Source organism: Chinchilla lanigera, unplaced genomic scaffold (genome assembly GCF_000276665.1).
Source record: "Chinchilla lanigera isolate Chin_1 unplaced genomic scaffold, ChiLan1.0 scaffold00015, whole genome shotgun sequence".
Lineage (NCBI taxonomy): Eukaryota > Metazoa > Chordata > Mammalia > Rodentia > Chinchillidae > Chinchilla > Chinchilla lanigera.
Window position 1 is genome coordinate 27490817 of NW_004955416.1, and position 25419 is coordinate 27516235.

General features: G+C 38.4%; 1 protein-coding gene across 4 annotated transcripts in view; it reads right to left on the reverse strand.

The window, feature by feature from the left end:
- Cers3 (ceramide synthase 3) overlaps positions 1 to 25419 on the reverse strand; it is a 115196-nt gene that overhangs the window by 28867 nt on the left and 60910 nt on the right. For 3 of the 4 annotated variants that reach the window (XM_013512587.1, XM_005381640.2, XM_005381641.2), the window contains exons 5-10: positions 21858 to 21915; positions 21329 to 21379; positions 17222 to 17314; positions 14179 to 14307; positions 10458 to 10564; positions 2841 to 2994 (exon numbers count right to left, since the gene is read on the reverse strand). In XM_013512587.1, coding sequence (XP_013368041.1) covers positions 2841 to 2994; positions 10458 to 10564; positions 14179 to 14307; positions 17222 to 17314; positions 21329 to 21379; positions 21858 to 21915 — 592 coding nt within the window. The remainder of the gene's footprint in view (positions 1 to 2840; positions 2995 to 10457; positions 10565 to 14178; positions 14308 to 17221; positions 17315 to 21328; positions 21380 to 21857; positions 21916 to 25419) is intronic. The other variant, XM_013512586.1, reaches the window with a different exon arrangement.

Here is a 25419-nt window from a genome sequence, read left to right on the forward strand (position 1 = left end):
TTTAAAAGGAGTTTTTATGGCTTTGGAGGGATAAGTTGATTTCACAGCCAGTTTTGCCACTGCTGTGGAAAACAGTGCACATGCGAGCTAGCTGAAGTCATAGGACTGCAAGGACTGGGACTGCAGGGGCCTCCACCGCTGCTGTCAGATCACAATTGGAAACAGCTTCTCCAAAGTACAGCGTGAAAAATCAGGGATTCTTGTCCACAGTTCACCAGCCTGCTGGCTTTATGATCAGGACTGGCATGACACATTAGCGACCAGAAATGTGAAAATCACAGTGAACCTAAGGAAGGCTATCTTCTGGCTTCCAAGCTTTGCCCTCCCTGGATCCCTTCCAGACTTGTAACTGCCATCACTCAGCAGTTAATAAGGGGACAGTTCTATGTGAGGATGGGAGGTCCAGGAAGGCTTGACCCAATGGAATTACACACTTAGATGAGCGCCCTCTCATCACACCAACTCCTGGATGTACAAACTGTCTAATGGCTCAAATACTTAACCTTCTCTTGGTTACTTTGACTTTATCAGTCACTTACAGTTAAGGTAATTTTTTCAGAGATCATAGAAAAACTATTTTGACTTTCATGAACTAGAACCATTCAATGAAAGTTTTTTTTTTTTTCTTGGCACTCCAACTTTAAGCAAGAGAATGAACTGTCAAGGAAACAATCTCATACCAGCAACTAAAAGAACATACATATGTAGTTCAATTTCCTATACCACTGTCTAGACCAGGAAGCTAAAAAAGTGGCAAAATACCCAGAGATAAATTATTATAATGTCCATTTCATTTGTCAACTCTTCAGGGATCTCTGAGACACAATTAATGAAGTAGAAAAGTGAATTAATGAGAGATTTGATTTAAAAAATAGACTTGCCCAACTAATTACCAGCCTACTCATCACATGTAAGTTCCTCAGTTTGAGAATGACATCATCTGTGTTATACATGGACGGTAACACTCTAGAGTGGACCAGGAGCAGCTTTTAACCTGCAAGGTGCTCACCTAAAACTGCCTTTGGTGCTTTCCAGACAAACAAGAATGTGATTTGATCTTTTTCTTGCTTTGAAAGGTAGAATCAAACTCCATCATTCAGTGAAACTTGCCTTGGCTCCTTGAATCAATGAATTTCTCCTTGATCTCTTCTCCCATAGCAAGTCCTTAGGACCTCTGTTTACCACTGATATTCTGTACATTATGGTGAGTTGTTAGTAGGTGAATATTTCCCACTAAACAATGGGCTATTTCAATAAAGTCAGTGATTGTGTCTTATTCGTTTCTATAGTCCTTTCTTTGTCCTGCTCTGGAATTAAAGTCCAGAACCAAGTTCAAAACAAAACAAACACAAAGTCTTGTGTTGTATAAAAGGTATTATTAATTTGTTTTTACAGCCATGGGCTATACAACTACCTTTCGGTCAATGATGAACCATATATATGATGGTGGTCCCACAAGACTGTAATGGAGCTGCAAAATTCCTATCACTTACAAAGGTTGTAGTCATCATAACTTTGTAGAACAACACATTAGTCGTGTTTGTGATGACGTTAGTATAAACAAACTTACTTTACCAGTTGCATACAAGTACAGCACAGACACTTGTATGTAACAAGTGTAACACTTGATAATGACTGACTAAGCTACTGGTTTGTGTATTTATCACAGAATACCTCTTATTTTAGGGTGTACTCTTCCTATGCATTAAAAAAGTATATTGTAGAGTGTGCTCTGCTCCTTGGCAGAAGCATTATACATCCCATGTTTAACACATCTCTTGATTGCATCATTTTCTCTTGTGCTTGATCTAAATGGTCCTAGAAATAATAGTTTATAATATATATATATATATAGTTTATACCATATATATATAGTTTATACCATATATATATAGTTTGTACCATATATATATATATATATATATATATATATATGCATATGTGTGTGGGGATATACTAGCCTAGGTGTTTACCACGTAGCTGCCAGTGGTGTCGAATCTATGACATGTGTACCACAGTGGGCTGTTTGTTATCGTGGAAAGTTCTAAAAGGTTTGCCATCACTGAGCTAAGCTACCATCTAGGTTTGTTGAGTACGCTCTGTAACAGTCACACCAGGATGAAATCACCAAACAAAGCATCTTTTGAATGTGCCCTGTTGCTAAGTGATAACGCATGGGTGTATCTAGGAAAATAAGATTTTTCAGAAACAAAGTAGAGCCAAATGATGGAAAATATTTCAGAGGGTAGAAACCATCTCAAGAAAAGATCACTACCTGTGAATTGGATGTTCACCAAAGGTAAACATAAGGCTCTAAAATGTTACTCAATTATTATCATACAGCTAGCTCCCAACAAACTAGAGAATATTTTGACTCACTAGGGGATTCTTTAAAAAGTAACCATCCGTTTAGAAATTAAAAAAATTTCCCCCAAGAAAGCAAATTTGAATAAAGGCATTTTTCCTCTTCCTTCTTTTTGTTTTTTCCTTCCTATGGACTGATTAGAAAGCATGCTAGGTAAGTGCTCTGCCACTGAACTACACCTTTAATCCCTAAAAGCTATTTTCTAAATGCTCCTGAGAGTTATTTATTTAAAATCTACATTGTAGAGAAAATTTTCATTAATAATAATCAGACAATAGTTCAGTGGTAGAGTGCTCACCTGGAAAATAAAAGGCACTAGGTTCGATCCCAGTCACATTAAAAATAAAAAGACCAAACCAAGGGGTAAAATATTTAAAACTATGGATTCACTTGAGTGTCTCAGTATCTGGGCCTGCCCTTTAATCTGGCAGTGAAGTCTACTTGCTAGGAACAATAATATTTGGGCATCTCTTACCTTCTTTAATATATTCTTTTTAATCATCTTCAGGATTAAATAGCCCCAGTAAAAGTGCAGGGCCTGTAGAATCAGCAGCTGTAGGTTGAGGAAGAGGTAGGAGAAGAAAGGCTCGAGGTAGTACAGAGGCATTATCAGCGTGCAGTGTAAAACCCTGAAAAACCAGATGAAGAAATTTCATTATGGCTAAAGCATTTGTGAATTTTCAACAAGAAAACAAATATTTTTCTCTTCCAAAACATACATTTATTTCATTTCTATGATGCCCAGGAAATTCTCAAGAGAAACAAATGTAATATTGCATTTTATACCATTATTGGCAAGCCACAAAAAAAGTGCAATTTGTCTCCTGGGAGGAAAATGAAAGCAAATGACAATTTTATTGCGTACTGCTTACACTAGAGTGTTTCTGAACCTCATTTTTCTCTTTTCAAACACAAGCATACTTCTTAACTTCAGGGAAGGGGAAAGACAAGGAACCAGTGAAGAAAAGCATGTCAGCATGGGTTATTACTGTCTTACGACACAGTCTCATTTACGTAGCATTGAACTTGAGTAGACTTCAACAAAGTAAAATTTACAAATAAAAGAAGTAGGGTGTGTGTGTATGTGCGCATGTGCGTGTGTGTATGCGTTTACGTGATTATGGTGGTGGAACGGGGAATGGAACTCAGAGTCTCACATATGTCAGGCAAGCACTTCATCCCTGAGCTACATCCCCAGTCCTCTACATTTTTATTTTGACATAGGGTCTCACTAAGTTGCTCAAGTGAGTCTCAAACTTGTGACCCTCCTAGCTCAGTCTCCTGAGTATTTGGAGTTATAGGCCTGTGCAATTATTCTTGGCTTAACAAAACAAAAGTTCCATGATTATGTTCACTTTCATTTCCTCAAGTGCACAGCATACTATATCAATTTTATAAACAGACACCTGGGCACAATTTGGCCTGCGCCTGATAACTCAGGATGTACTGTGATATGAAGGAATAACAGTTCCTTTCCCCAACTTCATACACCATTGTGATTTTAGAGTTCTTGGATAGATTTGCTTATAAGCATGTTATTTAGCTACAAAATAATGTATTGAGCCGTGGTATAGCTCAGCAGAGCACGCTGTGCCTGTGTTCCTGAGATCTGCAAGCTTCATTGTGTCTCTAGGTTTCCGTCTGTCTCTAAATGAGACCACCACCTCCCACCTCATTGGGCCATAAGAGGACTGAATGAGTTGACAAATGGGAAGAGCTTAGCACATGGGAAGTACTCAAAACTGGGAATTTAATTATAACTACCACTTGCACTACCACTAGGATTACTACTGCTCCTAACCTGTCCACCCCACTTTACAATAGTGCTGAAGAACTGGCTGGACTTTCTGTTTGGTGGGGAGGAGGCGGCCAACTTCACAGAAGGAGGGCATGCTCCAGAGGAGAGAGGAGTAGGACTGTGCTGCCTGAATATTCTCTGTAGTAGGATGGTGGGGACAGGTGGGCCATGACACGGGCGAGGAACTCAGAGGGGAGGATGCTGGATCACTGTCAATGGTAGGTTCCAGTGCCCTAGTATCCCACTAAAGAATAGCCCAATCTCACAATCTACACTTCCTCTTCTCTGTTTCAAAAAGAAAGAGAAAATGAATGCATCCGTCCTTCCCAGCTTTCTCCCCACCGTGTGCACGCACATGCATGAACACATAGCACTCGCATACGTTATCATCAGTCACTAGCTTAACAGTGACTACTGGAATTTTCCTTTTCACAGAGAATGCCAAGAGTCTGCCAGACTCCCACATTTCTTGCGCCACTCAGCTCATGTCCACTTGGATTTAATCTTTCCAAATTGATAAACTACTACTGTGGACTACGAAGCTCAGCTTTTTCTGTTTATGCTTTTCTTTCCTATCTTAACTGTTTCAATCACATGAGTTTGCATGGTTTGAACAAGTCATGATGTTGGTATAAATAACAGCTGGTTTTGTTGGGGTAGGTAAAGCAACCATGAAAAGTATATTTTTCTGCTAAAATTTTAAAGTCAAAGGGTTTCTTTGTTCTTGATAATTGTAGGTGTGAACATTAAGTCCTTTAGGATAACGAGTACTGGTTCTACTGGTGAGAAATTGTCTATTGTACAGATGTCTCAGATTTCAAAATTACTATGTAGTTGAAGGCAATTTAATAAATAGTGAGGGTAAATGATGTCACTCTTAATATCTACTTTAGTAACTTAATTGGAATGGTATTTGTTTTGTGTTTCAAACGTCTTGTTTCTAGTTCTGGTTCTTCCATCATTAACTGTGATCCTAGAAATAGCACAGCTTCTCATCTGAAAAATAAATATGGGACCTAAACACTTCAACAATGTCAATGAATGAAAGACAAAGAGGGAGAAGAAACTGTTTCCCATAAATGTCAACTAAATGTAATTCAGGGTTGGAGCCAGCATCTAAGTGGTGAAGGGAAAAAGCAATAAAAGACATTATTGGATTGAGTGACAAAACTGGAACCCAGAAGGGAGATTGCTAAATTTCCTGTGATTAAAGAAGAGAATGTTCTTATTTTTAGGAAATACACTGTCAAGTATTTGGGGCATAAGAAACTATTTAGCTGATGTTTGTAACTTTCAAACAAAGTGTGTGTGTATGTGTGTGCGCGCGCGCATGTGTGTGTGTGTGTGTGTGTAAATGGGCCAAAATGCCAAACGGTAAAGGATATATAGGAATTCTCTGTTATATACTTGAAATTTTCCTGTAAACTTGAAATTATTTCTAAATAAATGCAAGAGGTTGAACTAAATTATGAATAAAGTCCCTTACTCCAAGACTCTGGTTTGAAGGACGATCACTGCAGCTGTCCTTTGTGAATTTATTAGCAGCATGAAAAGGTACCAAGCACAGAGGTGCAGGCCAGGTGAAAGAACTCCTCTCGAAGCTCCTACCACTTGAGACAGAGAGCATGTGTGAACAACTCGCTGACTCCAGCATGTGTGTAACTGGAAAATCCAGCTCCAAGATTTACATCTGCAGTGGTGGCTCAAGGGAGTGGCTCTAGCTCCAAAAGAGCAACCCTCCTCCCCCACTGTTCTGCTGACAGCACCAAGGACACTGTGTTCACAATGGTGCCATCAGATCTGTGCTCAGGGCTGTACTTATGCAGGCCCCCAGGCCTAGGGCCTTCTGAGGAAAGAAAGCACTCATCTTTACCTTCATTTCCGTAGGAGTATCAGCTAAGAACCTTGCTGGATGCTTTTGACTTTACCTTTAAATTCGTTTGTTTGTTTGAATGCTCCTTTCTCTGCCAGCCATTCCAAGTGTTTAGATGGTCCCACTGCCCATAAAATTCCCTTTCACATGTAGGCTTCCCAGGGTACCAGTTTTCTTATACTAATAATAGCTGGATAATTAGAGGCTGAGATATAAAATGCAGTGACCAGTGATGGAGGGGGAAGATGACTACAAGCATAGGTACACTTAGAGGTAAAGAAGCTGTACATCTCGTTACCGACAGGTGAAAATGTTTGAATTTTTTCTTTGGCACATCTGAGAAACACAGGTCACTATTAACAGTCTTCAAATACATGAATAAGGGATGGATACAGAGATTTCTTCTATGGCCATATGTACTCCTGGACAATAGGAACTGTGTCTCCTATTCTTTGTAATCTCTGTAACATCTAGCTGTGCTGAATTGAGGCAATGAATCAATGAGCCACATTACCACCTGGAAACTTGGGCTGGAAGGACCTTTAATTGTATGTTGAAAAATCATCAAAACAGAGTTCTCCTTCCCTTCCAAATGACAAGTCAGTTCTTGTTATTTATGGAAGACATTATAAGGCGTCAGAGAAATCACTTATCTGGGCTTAGAAAAGTCTTTGTACCCTAATGATTCTTTGGTGGCATTTGTATAATTCAAAAATATACAGGTTTTTTGAAAACAATAGTTGGAAATATGATGTGAAAAATACAAACCTGTGATTTCAATGGTTTTGAATAAAAATACAAATAAATTTGATTATCAGGCAATTAAAGCAATTTGACCAATGCCAATTTGCATTTATACCTAATGTTAATGAAACAATGTTTAGAAAAATCAATGTAATTGATTTGTGCTGACACTAAGAATTAGATAAATGAGATTGTCAGACACAGCAGGAAAGGAAAGGGAGGTGCAGTTGCATAAATACAAAAGGGAAACAAAAGGAAGGCAAATATGCTTGAGGCTGGTGGAAAGGAAAGATGAATCTAAGAAAGGGAAAGAGGGTACAATGTAAGGCTCCAGTTCTTTTGCTCGCGGCCTCCAGACAAATCCCAAATGCGCACAACCCCAGTTCGTTTTCTCTCACTTTATAGCTCAACACAAATGTACAACAAAAGCAGCCTGGAAGAACAGAGCAACTGGACTGGAAATGGCCTCCCACAGCACCTCTAAAATGTCTGCGTCTTTTTTTATCTTCTTTCTTTGTACCGGGAATTGAACGCAGGACCTTGCACTTGCCAGATGGGCACTGTGCCACTAAGCCATATCCCCAGCAAGTGTCTGAGTCCTGCATAGGTTACATTTACATCTGTGCAGCCTTCTAGTTGCATCTATAACGACATACGGATGCTCAGTGCTTGGTGTATGATAGTTTCCCAACACACCTGGACTAAACAAACTATCTTTAAGAAATGGGTCTACGGGGTTACAAGGTTTGGACAGATGGTTGGGACCAGGCTGATGACAAGAAACTACATTTCCCTTTTCGGTACCACCAAGGTAATAGCATGACATGTTCAAATGGATAAAGCTAAGCCAGAGCAGTCCACTGCAGCTGAAGGAAACTCCCTTACTGACAGATGGACCTTAGCAAGCTAGTGATCTGTCTTTCAAGACTATTAAAAACTGATTCCCAAACTTTTAATGCCTTGATGAGGTTTTGCTCAACCTTCCAAACAAATAGAATCAGTCAGTATTGGTACAGAAGTAGTAAAACCACACCCATAGAAAATCCACACAGTCAGGTATTTTTTCCCCTGCAATCCATCTCCCTAAAGATGGCAGTGATCCCTGCTGCCCTCTACAGTGGCCTGGTGAATTCAGTGTCAACATCAAGAAAATGTCAAATGCATGTAACTAATTTTTCTTGAAATCCAGAAATGCTGGCAGGAGAATGAACTGCTTGTTTGAGTGAGCACAGGAAAGACAGAAGTGAATGTTCTTCCTTCCTGAATCCAAAGAAAACTCAGCAGCGATACTGTAGAAGCTTCTCAGAGCGTTCTCTGGACTGAGAGCTTCCATGGTGTGTGCTTTAAAAATACATCTGCCAACTTTTTGAAATTATTCCTACCAAGAAAGAGTTTAATTTTCTTTCCTTTGAAAATGGTCAGAGCTTTCAGAACCTAGTTCCAATGAAGAACGCAAGGTGCAAAGTGACATGATGTGTCTTCTGAGGCTGGGTTACAGAAGGAGATGTAGCGTCTACCTAGTTCTCTCTTAAGAGGCTCACACTTGGGGCTGGGGATGCAGCTCAGCAGCACAAGCACCTGCCTGTCAAGCACAAGGTCCTGAGTTCAATTTCTGGTACTAAAAAGAAAAACAAAAAAAAAAAGAGGCTCACACCAGAAATGCAGCTGCCACACTATGAGAAGGTTAAAGCCACATGGAAAGGCCATCTGCCACCACTTGACTGTAACCACATTATAGACCCTAAGTGAAAACCATCTAACTGAGGCTGATCACCTCTGAGAACCATGCGAGGTACTAGTAATTGGCAACTGATGTTTTAACAGAGGTCTGTGAACTATGGCCTATGGATAAAGTCTGGTCTGTAACCTGCTTTTGAACAGCTGTGTGGGCTAAGTATGGCTCAGGACATTTTAAAAGGTTGTAAAGAAAAACAAAACAAAGAAAAATACGCAGCAAAGACCATACGCGGCCCTCAAAGCCTAAAACATTTATTCTCTGGCCCTGTGTGGAAAATTTACCCACTCACTCCTTTAAGCCAAGTTTGCAGATGCTTCGCTATGCAGCAACAGACAATTGAAGCCTGTGGTCCCTTACATGATGAGAGGCACTGCTGCGCAGACCCCGGACTTACAGTACCATGGAAGTCACACTAAAGAGCTACATCCAACTGTTATCCACAAGTCAGTATTTATCCTATTGATAATTGCTATCAAGGGTTGGAGGAGGGGCTTAGTAGTACAGTGCTTGCCTGGAATGCATGAGTCCTTGGGTTCCATCCTAATAATAATAATAATAGCTAGCACAAATGTATAATTTCATAAACATACCTGCTCAATCAGAGAAAAAGTGACAGCAATGTGATTTATTAACCATGGTAAGGTATATATCTTGGACTTGGCTCAAGATTAAACTCCAATTCTGAAATACTAATAATTTTAATAACAGCATTCACTGAGTCGTTAGTAAGCACCAGACATTTGTCTAAAGCTTTCATACATACTGCCTCAGGTAAGCCTCATGTCAACACTTACTTCCAACTAACATATGAGAACCTTGAGGCACAGAGCAATGCTCTAACTAACCTATCCAAGATCTTACACAAGTAGTAAGGTACACAAGGAGCCAGGACTTGCAACCAGGCTTGAGTCACATCCATTAACTTAACCACTGCACTCGGCTTCCCTTCTTCAGAAAATGCCTAAGTAAGGCTCTTCATGATGGTTGAGAAGAAGTAGCTGGCTTTCAAGTGGAGGGCAGCTCTTATTGACCTCTCTGGCCACACTGCCCTCGGTGCTAACCACTGACACTGCCCATCCACCTAGCAATGAGGCCTAGAGCCAGAGTCTCTATCTCTCTTCCCTGGATCCTGGGATCTTCATTAGCATCAATTTATCTCTTGAGAGGTTCTGAAGCTTCCAGACCAGGCCTATGTCACTGTTGGTTAAAGGCTGTTTGTTCCAAACCAGAGCTTCCCTACATCTCTATTTTCTGTCAGTGGACACGTGGAGAAATATGCTTGCCAGTAGGAGGACTGTCACGGGAGATACACTATTACGTCCTTCCTTGCTAGCACATCGCTGAGTAAGTTTAACACACTGATCAAGAAGCAATAAATGTCAAAATGATACCTAAATCACTGTTAGGATCAGTGGCCGTGGAGAGTGACATAAACACCAATTCCCCCATCTGTGTAGTGGGCGTGATAGAACCTATCTATAATTTGTTATGTAGGCTACAGTCGAGATTTTTAAACAACTTAATCGAGTGCCTGGCGCTCAGGTAATGGCTACAGTTATCATAACACAGAACATGTATTTCTTCTAGAGAGCTGGTGATTGGCTTTTCACTGAGTAGCTGGAAAAGCTGTCAAAAGAAAGATCCATCTTTATGAAACAAGGTGCAGAGTAGGAGTTGCTGCTCACTCACTGGCTTACATATTTTCCATTTCCCTTTGGAATAAGCCTTTTCCACACTGGAGGATGTTGTTTTAATTATCTATAAAAATGTAAATTATAAAAACGGCTCATCATATTCTCTTTTTTTTCAACTGAACTTGGCACAAGTAACTGAGGATCAGTGTAAGGAAAAGGAGGGTAACGCTCTGACCGTAACAGTGCGCCACGGCTACCTCAGCACAGCACTGACCGCAGCTGGGGACGGCACCTTGTTTACTCACCAGAAGGGAAAAATAACGAAGCGGGTGACGAAAAATACGACAGTGAAGATTAAAAACAGGACGTTACAGGTTTTCTTCCATCCAGCATAGGAAAACATCTTAGCAGACTGAAAACAAAGGAAACTGCATTTAGATAAAATGATAGCAGCATAAACTTTAAAAATTAATAAATTAAGGGGTTGGGGATTTAGCTCAGTGGCACAGTGCTTGCCTGGCAAGCACGGGGTTGTGAGTTCGATTCCCGGTACTGGAGGAAAAAAAAAAACAAACTGAAAATTAATAAATTAAATAAGATATCTGAGATTTGCTTGAAAACAATCAGAGGAAAGTGAGGAGTGTAGACGGTGCCATAGATTGAACAGCCTGGCTATATGAATAACTATTAAAGATGGAGAAGTCCATCATACTCTTTATTTTGCTGAGTTTGCAATTTTCCGTAATATAACGTCTTTAAAAGAAATGTTAAAATGACTAAAATATGACGCATTTTTCAAAAAGACTAGAAGTTAGCATAATCAATCTTGGCATGCAGTCTACTTTGGCATTTAATATTTCCACTTAACTGGGAGAAGCCTGAACTGAAGAAAGGCTGAGTGAGGAATGAAATGTAGGCTGGGCTGGGAATGCTGCAATCAAGGTGGATATTTCAAGGCACGTGATGGAAGAGGTATCAGCAGGGAACTCTTGGGAGCCCTGACCCGGTTGAAATAAAATTTTAAACATTTGATTGCCTCTTCTTTATTTTATGCTCATATATCTACGTTAAATAAAAAGAATTAAAGAAAAGAATGTTGAACGTGGTACTGTAAGGTTAATGGATGAGGATATTCCATTGCATTACTCAGTGCAGCTCAAGCCTAAAGGAGAAAGCTTCTGGTGGGAGCTGGAGGGTGACAATGGATAGGAGTTGGAGGGGGCAGAGCATGAGCTGTGTGGGAGAAAGCCATCCCTCGAGGGCGTGGCTTGGACTTGGGGAGTTTCAGAACTGATATCACCTGGGATGCTCAAGACCCTTCTAAGACAAGAAAGGCAACCTATGTACATTCCAGGAAGGGTTTATGTTGTAATTTCCATACTTACCATGAGCTGAAGACATGACCATCCTGTAGGGTGGCATAGGGCTCAATAGAATAGCTTCAGTTGCTGACTTAGAGAACTAGAACACTTGGTAGGGAGGAGCGGACACAGGAGCAAAGGGCAGCACTTGAGAGTGACTGGAATGGACTGGATAGCTCTTTGTAAGGTCAAGCACTAGGTCAGGTGGGATGCTAATGTGCACAGGCTTAAGAATCTCCGTAAGCCCACCTGTGAGAGCTAAAGTGCACATTCTAGACTGTGTGATGATGAGATACCAGATGGTAGCTCCTCTACTATGGTAAGTACCAGTCAGGATACATTTAGTATCCTGGGTCCTCTATCCAAACTTGAATATGGGGCAAATTAGAGGATCAGGAAAATGCATGAAGAAGGCAAAAGGTCATGAGTAAGAACTATAGATGTTGAGTATGTTTTTACTTGCCAAGAAAGAGCTAAGAAATATGCTACCGACTGTCTGGAGGAATATGAAAGATTACTAAGCTCTATCTCAAGGAAGATCTAAACAGGGGCAAAAATGATACCATGGCTGTATTTAGTCAGAATTTGATTGACAGGGCAAACACTAAAACAACTCCAGGGAAGCAGTATAAAGAAAATAGGCTCCTGTCAACTGTTAATGATGGTACCAGCCCTCTGCATTGAAACTCAAGTTAGATCATGATTTCTGAATCAAGAATGACTCATGAAGGGGCTGGGGATTTAGCTCAGTGGCAAAGCGCCTGCCTGGCAAGCGCAAGGTCGTGAGTTCGGTTCCCGGTACCAGAGAAGAATGACTCATGATTATTCAGAGCAGGAAGCTGTTCTGATAGTTTATCCATGAAAGTTCTTCTAAGTTTGACATTTTTACCTAAGGACCTCAGAACACACTCAAACAGTAATGCGCTAAACTTCACAATACACCCTAAGGGATAGACAGACTACTGCTGTTACAACTGGAGATAGAAAACAAAACAGAAAGTGACTTGCCCAAGGCTCTTAGGGATTAGTTGTGCCCCTGACAGGTAAGAAGACAGTGGGTGGGAAAAACCCAACATTTATTTGAACATATAATTCCCTTTTAATAACACAATGGAACTGTTTTCACATTGGACACACACCAAACGCAATCGAATAAGAGCATTTAGAAGCAACAGACCAGTACAAAATTCTTAAGTCATGGTCAATGTGGTCTTAATTTTCAGTCAGGGTAAGGAGATATGATCAGAGAAGGTGGTAATTATAACAGAAATGGCTGCATTCAGAAAGCAGCATATGGAAAAGCTGGCATAGTCTTTCTTTTGCTAAGCCATTTGCTACTCTGATGCGCATACAATAACCTTGACCTTTAGAATGATATTTATATATCTAATTAGGATTACAGACAAAGTAGAAACAACATTCTGTATACAAAGAGTATTTTAACAGTGGCTAGTTGTTTTGAAATGGCTTTAACTAACTTCTGGTTATTTCTCAAACAGGCTTTGGCAAATTACAGTCCACCCCATGGCTAAAGTATGCTGGCCCTTTAGATTGGTTTTTACATTTTTTAAAGGGACATAAAAACTTAAAAAAAAGAAAAATATGTGACAGAGATCACATGTAGCCTACAAAACTAGATTTCCTGTCTGGCCCTTTGCCAAAAAAAGTTTGCTGAGCCTTGATATAGAAGAATAAGATTCTATTAAATTTAATTTTTTCCATATCAACCTACACTCAAGTATTAGACTTCTAAGAAACAATCTCAAAACTGATGCTGGTTAGCATCATTTTCCCTGGGTTCATTATAGATGAGTCTATTAAAATGAAAACTTAAAAGCTTCTGGGAAATATTGCTCTAAATACAGCAGGGGACCTAGCAGTGAGAGGAACAACCACTCAATCACAGCCTCAAAATCAACAGAAACCAATGTGTCACAGAAGCAGGTAGAAAAAACAGTCTCAGTGTTGCTTTGTTCCTCGTATTTTGTGCAGTATGACACTAGGAAGACTTTAGTCTCATTTAATACATCAAAAAACATCATAAGTCCTCTTTCTCCTTGAGAAAATGAATACCATTTTAAAAACATGAGCTTGCACTTCTTTTTTTTGCTTTTGTTTTTCTTCCGGTACCAGGAATCAAACTCATCTCCTTGTGCCTGCCAGGTAGGTGCTTTGCCGCTGAGCTAAATCCCCAGCCCTGAGCTTGTACTTCTTAAAGCCGGGGATGGGATTGCAAGAGGATCAGGTAGCCAATGTGGGACCCAGTGTGTATTTAGGAATTGGCTTGAGTGAATAGATGGTACCATCCAAGTTGGAGAATCCAGAATGCCAAAAATCCAGTCTTTCCTTCTAAAAATTATAGTTCATTCCTTCTTGAAATATCTCATCGTACTTCCTGGGCCAGCCTCAGCATGCATATTCATTAAATGGAGTCCCACAAATTGAGCTCTTGCTAAGACCATGAAGAAGTGTGGAAAACGTAAAACAAGAGGTTTGATTTATTTTTTCTTCATCTTGAAGAAGCTGGGAACCCTGAGACATTCTCAGACTTAGGGTGCTTTCAGGACACAGAATCCTGCTAAATCACTCTCAGACAATTTCTTCTCAGAGAAATTACAGAAACTCAGGATGTGGCATTGTTATCTTTTTAATTATGAACATTTACCTCCAGCCAAATGTCAGCTACATCATGTACAATCATCACGAGGGTCCCACTGCGAATATAATTAGCACACCAAGAGAAGCTCATCAAACTAAGAGCAGCCAGGTGGTGAACAACATTAGCTAAAAAATCCTATTTAACAAGAGAAAAATAGAAGCCATTAAGCAAGTGTAGTTATTTTCCAATCACTGGAGGAGATCACAATAATAATACCAGTAACTTACATCTGAATGCTTTGAAATTTACAAAACTCTTCCACTTTAATTTTAAATACAACCCTAACAAGGTGAGTATTATCTTCACTGATTAAGTCATTTAACTTTAAGACTGCAATGAACAGTTGTTCATTCTAACAGTTGTTCATATCTAACTTCTAACATCTGTTGTTCTTTCCACTGACACACTAGACATATGTACATACACACACATACATAACAGATATACAAACATATTCCTGTGCACATTTATATGTACTATTTGTTCCTCGCTTACTTCCAAAAAGGAAAAAGGTGGTATAATAAAACTGTACAACCTTTAAAGTAAGTTACTGTGTACGGAAAAACAAATGAAAGTTTACTAAATGTTCCAGAAAATCAAAACTAAGAAAAACTACCATCATGGAGCATGACAACATAAAGATTCTCTGCAAAGCAGATAGACAAATAACCAATCAGCACACAGCACGGCATCAACCTCATTACTCATCAGGAAGTGCAAACCCAAATCATATTGAGATGCCACTTCACACTCATTTGAAGAGGTACAGGATAAACGATGGATCGTAACAAGTGCTGACAAGGAGATGGAGAAACTGGAACCCTTGTGCACTGCCAGTTGGAGTATAACATAGTGCAGCTATTTTGTTAAACAGTATGGTAGTTCCCCGCAAAAACTAGGCATGGGATTATCATAAGGCCCAGCAATTCCACATCTAGATGAAATGAAAATGTAAGTTCACATAAAAAACTGTATACTAATATTCACAGTATTACTCATAATAGTTAAATGGAAGAAAGAACCCAAACATCTATCAACTGTTAAATGGATAAACAAAATGAGATCTAGTCACATAACGGACCGTTATTTGGTAATAAAAAGAAAGTACTGACGTACAACACCCATGGACCAACCTTAAAAATATTATGCTAAATGAGAAGAACCAGATGCAAAAGACCACATGTTGCATGACTCGATTTATATGAACTGGTAGCTAGAGAAGGTAAATTCATAGAGACAGAAAGTAAATTAATGGTTGCCAGAGGCTGGGGAGATTGGGAGATATGAGGAGTGGCTCCTAAAGGGTCCAGGATTTCTTTTAGGGGTGATGAAAATGTCCTCACATTGACGGTGGTGATGACTGTATAACTCTGTGAACACACTAAAAATGATTGAACTGCATATTTTCCATGGTTCATCTGTATGACTTGAATATCTCAAAACTTTTTTTTTTTTTAATTTAAAGGTTGCAGTTTCCCTGAAGCCAAACTGAAAGAGTAAATCTGATATAATAATAGCTCATTTTATGGAGCACTTACTGTAAACCAGGAAGTATTTTATATGGATTAACTGATTTAACCCTCACAACAACCTAAAGAGATAGAAACTAGTTTTAGCTTCATTTTATAGATGAGGAAACCAAATTTATGAAGTTTAGCCTACTAGCTAAATATGTTAGTGGGTGGTAAAGTCAGGAGTCCAAACCCAGGCAATTAACTGCAGAGGTGAGGTCCAGCCTTCTCCAAATAGTTTTACGTCTCTGAAGATATGTATTTGTAAGGCTTAAAATATATGTTTTCCCTGTATCATTTTTATCATTTTTGCTTTGTTTTGTTTTTGTCTGTGCTGTTACTATTCTGCTATTGTTCTTTTTAAAAATTATTCTCTTTAGAAAAGAACATATGCTTTAATTTTTGAAAAGGAGCTCAGTGCACCTGCAAATAGTAAAAAGGAAATCAAATACCATGAAATTCATGAAGGATAAATAAAGGGTCAAAATAGAATCAACTTACCTATCTAGGAACACTTTCTAAAAATAAATATTTTCCATTCTATCCCTTGAGGAGAAAAAGACTCAATCCATTAAATTTCAATTTATACTTAGCCTAAAGTTAATAACAGTTAATCTACAGCTATTATTTAGTTATATGGAAATAGAGATCACATCTATCAGATTTTTTTCATAGTATGTTCTTAGATTCCATGAGTTTTCTTTGAAGATGTCCAACACAGTACAGTGTGCCTCCTAGTATCGAGAAACATCCACCACTCAACTCAAACATCATTTAATGAAACCAGTTTCATTTTATCTAATGTTGAATTAAACTCAATTCTATTGATCATATAAACTTTGCCACCAACCTGACTTTTGCCTTGGGTGTAGTTTATGACATATAGGCCAAGGTTATTCATCATTTGACCTGTTTTGCTAACATATATGAGGAACTCTTGTGACTGCATTCATGGTCTAACATGGGTTGCTGGACCAGAAAAGAGGTCCACCACGCAGTTTCTGAAATGCTCGTATTTGTGACCTGAGATGGCATTTAACATGCCTGTGACTCAGTTTTCCCTGAAAACAAAGCAAAGCGAAAAAGCTTGAAGCCAAATTTCCTACAAATGATATTGATAAACTAAGGAAAAAATGTTTCAAAGTGTTTGAAAACATCGAAAGTATTTCATACAGTGATTTTTTTCAGCAACCAAAGTGAAGTTTTTTCAAAACCTTTTTTCAACAACCAAAAGACATGGCTACAGGATGACCACGGCTAACACTTTTCTTCTACCCATTAAAAGACACAATTCCCAAACTGAAACAAACAGGTAACCTAAAAGATTTCTTTACTTATTGAACAGGGGTAGAACTTCAAAGTTAAAATTTCTATAACGTTTCACTACAAATATTTACCAAGGCACCAAAGAACAAGCGTAATTTGCACTATTCTATGTACTAACAAAAGCAAAAAGATCCATGGACTGAAACTAAATACACATAGGGATGAAAATATTTGAAGAAACTGATAAAGAAGCTTGTAAATGATACACTTACCTTCCTCTTGACATCACTGCCAAGGCTAAATGTCAGAGACCAATAAAAACTCATTTCTAACATGTAGTACCAGTACTGAGACGGCAGCAACGGCTGAGGAAAAGATAAGTATTTATTACTTTAAATGTCACTTAAAACAACTCACTTTAGTGCACTAAAACCTATCTATATCTAATCTTAAAAATTCCATAAAAAGACAATGATTCATATTTCAACTTCTAAAAAAGAACTGGAGATAATATTTTGGTATTTTGTTTCTAAAATGGTAGACAAGTACTCTAAAATCAAGTCAAATGTTTTGCCTTAAAAATTAAAACTGCTACAGGAACTGCCTTATTTTAATTCAATTGGAGTTAAATTTTAAAAAAAAAACTTTAAAATATCTACTTAAGAACAACAGGAAGTCTGTTCTTTTTGTCCCACGTTTTACCTTGTTTAATGTTTCTCGACTATTACTGAAATTCTGATGTCTTAATTTCTTTTGTGGTGATAGTCTAGGGGTCAGAAGTAATAAAATATGTACAATTATTTTAGGACTCTAAAAATGTCTTCTGAAAAAAGAATTAAACTTCCGTTGCTAAAATTTTCCTTACTTGTATAGTAGTAAGTTGAGACATTATGTGTCATCTGATTGTTGCCTTAATGCTCCACTGAATGCTGCTTCCTGATACCCATATCCTTGGGTAGTCCCTTCCCACACTGACTATGAATTTGAACCCAATCTTTAGGCAAGGGGACAGAAGCCAATGTGATTCAAGCAGAGATTTTCCTAAGCTCCATGGAAGAAACCTGAGCTAGCCTGCTGGAGAGGTTGCAACGAAGTGGATCAAAGCACTGACTGGTAAAAACATGGATGATGGCCAGCTACTAACCGATTAAAATGCTCAATGACCTGGCTGATACCATGGAGAAGAACTGCTCAGCTGAGCCTAGTGCAGTTTTCCAACCCAAATCCTAAGCAAAAAAATTTGGGGTAGTTTGTTATGTACCAATAACTAACTAATACACCTGAGAAGAGATGAGTAAGTTGGAGATAGAAAACAGCAGGACTGGGATGTGGCCTAGATAATGTTTAGTTCCTTCTCGTCTACACTTCGATTCTTTATTGCTGAAACTAACACTTTAAAAGAACTAATTTTTCATTCTTGATGAACATATCAACCTTAGTAAGGCCATAAATGGACAAAGTTTCTGCTTTCTTCTATGATAAACAAGCCTGTGTGAGACTGATCTTAGTGAGAACAACTTAAAATCTGGATAAAAGGTGGATATCTGTTTGAGGGCATCAGAAAGCAACCCAGGCATCCAGAACCTGTGAAGTAAAGATCCCAAAGAAAAAGAATGCATTAAAATAAACTATTTCAAGTGAACCCCTTATTCAATAAGTACCATAGACCTTAAGCAGAATAAAGCCAAAGAAAACCACAATTATACATATCACAAATTCTGCATTTGCCAATTTAGTTTCTGGAACCCAGAAGTTAAGAAACAGCAGAAGCTAAGCAGGTGTTTTGGTTATCTCATAGTGCTAGAAAGCAAACTGATCTTTAAGCCAACTAACAAAAAGCGGTCATCATAAACATTGTAATCTTTTATTTAAACCTGCAGAAGAAAGACACTTTAGGAAATGAGTAATTTGGAAATACATTTACCCTCACAAAGACTGTGGTCCACACTGAATCAGCTCAATCATATGATCTACTCTAACATCTAACAGAAGGGAAAGTAAATCTCAGAAGAAAGATAATATGCTGACAATCTATATTTTTTTCATATACAATGTCAGTCATTCAATAAAAAGCTATAAAGTAGAGGGAGACAGGAGCAAGCAAGAAAATAGATCTAGAGGTAAACAAGATTTACTATACTCAGACTTTAAAATAACTTCAAAAACAGACTAAAAGGTGGAAATTTTTCAGTACAGAACAGAAATCCATTAAAAAATTAAATGAAAATTTGAGAACTGAAAAATGCAGTAAGTGAAATTAAGAACTCAAAAGATGTGTTTAACACCAGATTGGACTCTGCTGGCAAAAGCACCAGTGAACTGGCGGACGCAGGAAAGTGTAAAATACCTGTGATTTTATCCTACTTGCAAACAAACAGGTTAGTCTACCACAAGTTTCATAGATGCAGGTAGAAGATAGGAGGCTCCTAAGCCAAAGATAGAGCACCAGATGACTCACAATAATAACAGTAGCTGGAGTATCTGTATTTTGGCAAGTTCTCTCATCCTCAATTCCCATAGGGCATCAGATGACAACTGCATATGTTATGGATTGTGTTACACGAGAGGAACCCTGAGCTAGGGGACCTGAATCTTTTATAACATGCCTACCTTTTTCTCCAGAGGAAGACATTTAGATCATCTGGGACTGTCTGCTATAAGAACAACTTTGACTAGATTATTATCTAGAACAAAGGCAGTTAGTGTCTTAGTGTCTCCTTTCATATCTTGTGCAGAAATGCAAGAGACCAATGCAGAATTGTTTCCCCAAAGATTGAAGCACAGAGAGGCAAAAGGATGGAGAATATTTTTAAAAGCATCAGAGACACATGATATCTAGCATAAAGGTTTAGGACACTAGCACACTGTAACTGGAATTCTAGAGAGTAAAGAGAGGAAGGGACAGAGGCAAAGACAATAACTAAAAAGTTTCCAAAACGGACTAGAGATATCAGTCCACAAATTCTAGATGTACCATAGATTCTGAGTAGGATAAACTCAGAGAAAATGGAATCTGTGCATTTTGTAATAAAACTGCTGAAAGATAAGCAAAAGCATGAAAATAAGTTAGGAAAAAAGACATTATGTCAAAGAAGCAGGAATAAAAGTGACAGCTGAATTCTTAAAGAAATGGATGGGACTCAGAAGACAATGGAACCGCATCTTTACGGTGCTCACAAAAACAGCTGGTAACCTAGACTTCCACACCCAGCAAAAAATATTCTTTAAAAAATAAACTTAAGGAGCTGATAGATGGCAGGAAGATAGGAGGTAGAACGTTTTGATTTGGGGTAACAAAAATGACCTAAACTTGACTGTGGCTGTCATTGTACAACTCTTGCCAATGTGCTAAAACCTACTGACTCTTACACTTTCAGTTTGTAAATTGTGTGGTATGCAAATTTTAGTTCAATAAAGTTGTTCTATTAACATTTTAAAAATAAAGGCAACATAATAACAGTTTCAGCCAGACAAAACCTGACAGATCTGTTGTTAAAAATAACAGTTTGATTTCTTCAACTGGAATAGTAATAACCACGTATGGGAGCACAGAAATGCAGGAAGCAGTGAGTGGCAGGGAAAGAGTAACTTGACTAACTTATAGAGCAGTAAGAGCAATGATTAATAGGGCTTTATATATTTGAAGAAGGAGGGTATATGGAGTATTTTTCGGTAGAGGTACTGGGAATCTAACTCAGGACCTCATGTTTGACAGGCAAGTGCTGTGCCACTGAGCTAAATCCCTGGCTCCCATTCTAATGGTAGGTATTCTAATGGCCTTGCAGTGACTAGAAAGAGGAAAAAGTACTAATTTATATTATACTCTAGTCAAGAATGTAATTTCTAGGATAATTTTTTAAAAATAAATATATTTATTTAATGAATACAATTTATAATATTTATTCAACAAATGAAATTATGCATCCATGAAAAATCACTATAAGGGAAAATGGAATAGTGATTTTAAAAAGAGCTTGACTTGGGGCTGGGGATTTAGCTCAGGGGCACAGCGCCTGCCTGGCAAGCGCAAGGTCATGAGTTCGATCCCCGTTACTGGAAAAAAAAAAAAAAAAAAAAGCTTGACTGTCCCACAGAAAAGCTAGAGGGAAAAACAAAGGAATTCAACAAGTGGCACAAATAAAAAATAAGTGGTAAATGGTACATTTAAATCCAAATATGTATTTCATTAATTGTACACAAATTAAAGGACTGAGACAAGTGATGAGTTGATAAGAATTAGAAAGCCCAAGAAGGGAAGGAGCCAGAGGATGACCTGGTAGTTGACAAAGATCAGGAAGGAGTACTAAAACTTAACTAAGGGATAATTTTAAGAGCCTGGATGTTACAGGAAGGAAGCAGCTATATCAGAGGGGACTTACCTGTCTGGGATAGCCATTCCAAACCTGCCAGAAGTCATATGCCCAAGGTTTCTGTAAAAACAGGGACAAACAGTAAGTTTGTCAGAATCAAAGGCTAATTTCTGTAGAAAATATAAACTTTTCTTGATGTTCATCGGGGCAAAAATGCATAGGAAGACTCTTTTGCATATTCACGTTGTTTCTATTGTACCTATTTCTCCTTTGTAGGCATTTATTCATGGTTCTGTATAATACCCCTATGAAATTCACTACAAGTCTGGAATCAGTAAACAGGACTGTCTCATTGAGAGAATTATTTTCAACAATAAACCTACTAAAAAATTATTTTTGAACCAATTCAATTATTGCATTTTTATAGGTAAACATATCTTAAAATAGCCATAGTAATAAATTTTTTTTAAAAAACCCTTGAATCCCAAGAGATATCTCTAAAGCTGATTATCTGTTGTGAACATACCCCAAAGGAATTCACAGTCAAAAATTTTAAAAATTAAAGACAGATTCCAAAGATATCAAAAAGACAACTTACATCGTAAAGAAATGCAACTCCAGCAACACTAAGCAGTAAGTAAAATGCAAATCTCCAGCTGCCAAAAGAAAGAAAATTCGTTACTCCTTTACGTAAAGGTCAGTGACATCTGAGGAGAAAAAGATTTGGTATGACAAAGTTTGGAAGAATACACACTCTGGAGTCAGGCAAATCTAAGTTTACATTCTAGCTTTGCCAATTATTAGATGGCTACACACTTAGGTAGATCATTTAACTCCCTCATCTGTATAATGGGAATAACAAAACTTTCCTCCCAATGTACAAATAACTTAAGATAGTTTGCAAAAGCATTGAGATACTGGGGCTGGGGGTTTAGCTCAGTGGCACAGCGCCTGCCTGGCAAATGCAAGGTCATGAGTTCAATTCCCGGTACTAAAAACCCATTCCCCCCTCCAAAAAAAAATACAATAAAAAGCACTGGCATACTTCTAGCATGAAGTAAGCAAAAACAAACTGGGCCACTACTATTACTACTGCTGCTACTGCTACTACTACTGGACCAGTTCTAGACATAACATAAATGAAGGTTTGATATCAAGATTATCATCAACATAATAAAAAGAAATCTGACAAATCCGATAATTTATTTAATTTCCTAAGGTTAACACGTGGAAAATTTCTGTGTAGTCAGACTTTTTCTCCTAGAAGCAGAATTTGAAGGAAGATTTTCCCTATGTATGGGGGAAGACCTACAGATTAAGAAAAGACTTAAAAGACATATCAACCAATTGCAACATACGGGTCTTACTTTGATCCTAATCAAATAAACAGACTGGAAAGAAAATTATAAGATAACCAAGGAAATGTGAACATTTAGTATTTGTTCTTATGAAATAAAATTATTTTAGACATGGCGATAATACTGCAAATATGTTTTAAAAGGGAGTCCTTATCCTTTATAGATACATACTATATATTTAGAAATGAAATGGGATCATATCACGCCTAATATTTGCTTTAAAATAATCTATGGTGGGACTATAGATGACACAGGGTTATACTTGAGTTGATCATTGTTAAAATTGGTGATAGGTCAGTATATAGTTCATTATATGGTCTTTTTACTTTTGTCTACGTTTGCGACTTTCCAAAATAAAGTTATTTTAAAAATCTTGGTTATTTTATTTCATGATTAGTGAACAAAAATAATAATGTGAAAATAATATTTGTTCCTTTTATTTGTGCAATGCCTTAGAGCAGTGGCGGTGAACCTACGGCATGCAGTTGTTTTTCTTTTAAGGTAAAAGATGTTAATGTATGCGGTTACTTTTCCAAACTAAAACCCCAGTATTCAGGTTTAATTGAAGAGTTGGCACTTTGCGATAAATACGTGGGTTTTGGGTTCCAGTTTGGGCACTGATCTCTGAAAGGTTTGCCATCACTGACCTACAATGCTTTCCTCAATACACTTATAAGTAGGAAATAGGAACATAGGCATATGCCCACTTTGTAGATGAAAAATAAGGTTCATAAAGGCCGGGCCACTTGCCCAGCTCCTGTGCCTAAAAAGTAGAAAAGCTGGGGCCTAAAGTGCAAGACTTTGGACTCTGCATCCAATAGTGTTCCCTGAACATTATTACTACCTTAAGATAGAATATAATCTTTCTTCATGACTTGTTTTGATAGAAAAGGAAAAAGAAGCATTCCATATTCAGCAAGTTGAAGCGTAAAAATACTCAAGAGATGTTTTATAAAGTAAAAGTTGAGATCTGTCTGCACTTGTCATATCCGTGTTTGCTATGGAAAGCATTTCTTTGGTCCTGGGTTATCTTGTCCAGACGAGGAGCACAAAGAGTAGGAAACAGTTAGACCACCTTGCTCATACGTGCAGCAGAGGTCTAGGTGGTACATCTTATCTGATTTGTTTTTCAAACACTTACTGACATCTTGACTATGTGCCAGGCACGATGCTAAGCACACCTTATCACATTTTTATCAACATTTTAACACATTTTCTCAAGATTATGAAGTTAATACTAAAATTATCCCCTTCTTACAGACTGTTGCTTGATTCTCACAAAATAGTTAAGGTAAATACTGCAGAAAACTGGCACATGGAGGGCTCACATGACTCATACAAGGTTGTAGAGCATAATCAGATGCAAGAATACAACACGTTTCACATTTTTTTGCACCAGACCAATTCAGCATTTATTATACTACATCAGGGGTTCTCAAAGTATGTTCTAGGGATTCCTGAGGTCAGAGGGTTTCTATAATAGTAGCAAAACATTACTTACTTTCCCCTCTTGTTCTGTCATAAGCATGCAGCAGCAATTTGCAGAGGTCACGTTGCAAGAGTAAGCAGAAACACGAAAATGACACCCAGAATTTGGAGGCAGATTTATTTATGTTGATGGCCCCCATCAGGCTCATTCCGAGAATATCAGACCCTGATCTCTGATGGTCTAGGGCTTATATGGGATAAGCAAGCAGGAAGTACAGAGGCAGAATGGCTTGTCCACTGGGGATTGGTTTATACAATGTGTAGGTTTATACAGTGTGCATCACAGTGACCAGCCGTTTCTAAGAGACAGGAGCAACAGGGACTGGAACAGGAACTATTACCTGGGCAACTAACAGACTGAAGTATACTGGTGAGGTGGGCATTCTCTGTTACAACATGGCACGACTGTGTCATTGCTCTGAAGATAGTGCATAATGAAAAGTGTGCTCATAGCGTCCCATGTTTTATAAATGTTTCAGATTCAATATCTAATATAGTAACTATCAACAGGTATACATTAAAATTCTTTGGGATTTTCAAGAGTCTGTAAGAGAACAAAGACTCCTGAGGTCCAAGAGTCTGAGAACTGCATTTCACTGAGAGTAACAGCAATGATCATATACTACACTTGTTGATACTATTTTATTTGCATCAAATGAACCTAAAATAGTAAAACTTCCCCTTTTACCCTAGGGAAGGCTGAAATAAACATAAATGTGGGGAGGGAGTTGAAAAAACTCAGAAACTGATTAATTAAGCACATGGTATAAGATGCGCGTGCCAAATGAGATTGGAGAAGAAGTGGGCAGAGTAAACATGGCCAACGGCGAGAGGAGCTGGCGGAGCAGCAGAAGGGGTCCACGGTGGAGGAGCAGAATGGAGCAGCAGTGCACCTGCGTGCTGGGCTTGGAAAACACCCCTGCCCCACCTGATTTTGGGCAAAGGCCCAGGGCCAACGCTCCTTTCACTGTTCTAAGAAAAGCAAAACTAAAGTAACAACGACCCATAAAATCTCTATGGTTTGACCTTCAGTAACCTTTACCCCACTCAGACCTTGTAAAAGTTCACACTTATGAATTGGATCTCTTCTATGTAATCTGACCAGAGTGACCTGGAACAGTCATACACATGGTGTTATCTTCCCATTATCTTCACTAAATTCAGGCACTTTTTCCTTTTACCAGTGAATGTACACTTGCAATTCTCGCTTGTCATACACAGCAGCCTAATACCTGTCCACTGGGTCCATCACTTGGAGTCATTTGAGGGCTGGGCTCAGGCCACTCAGCCTAGGAGGGCCTCCTTCCTGCGCTG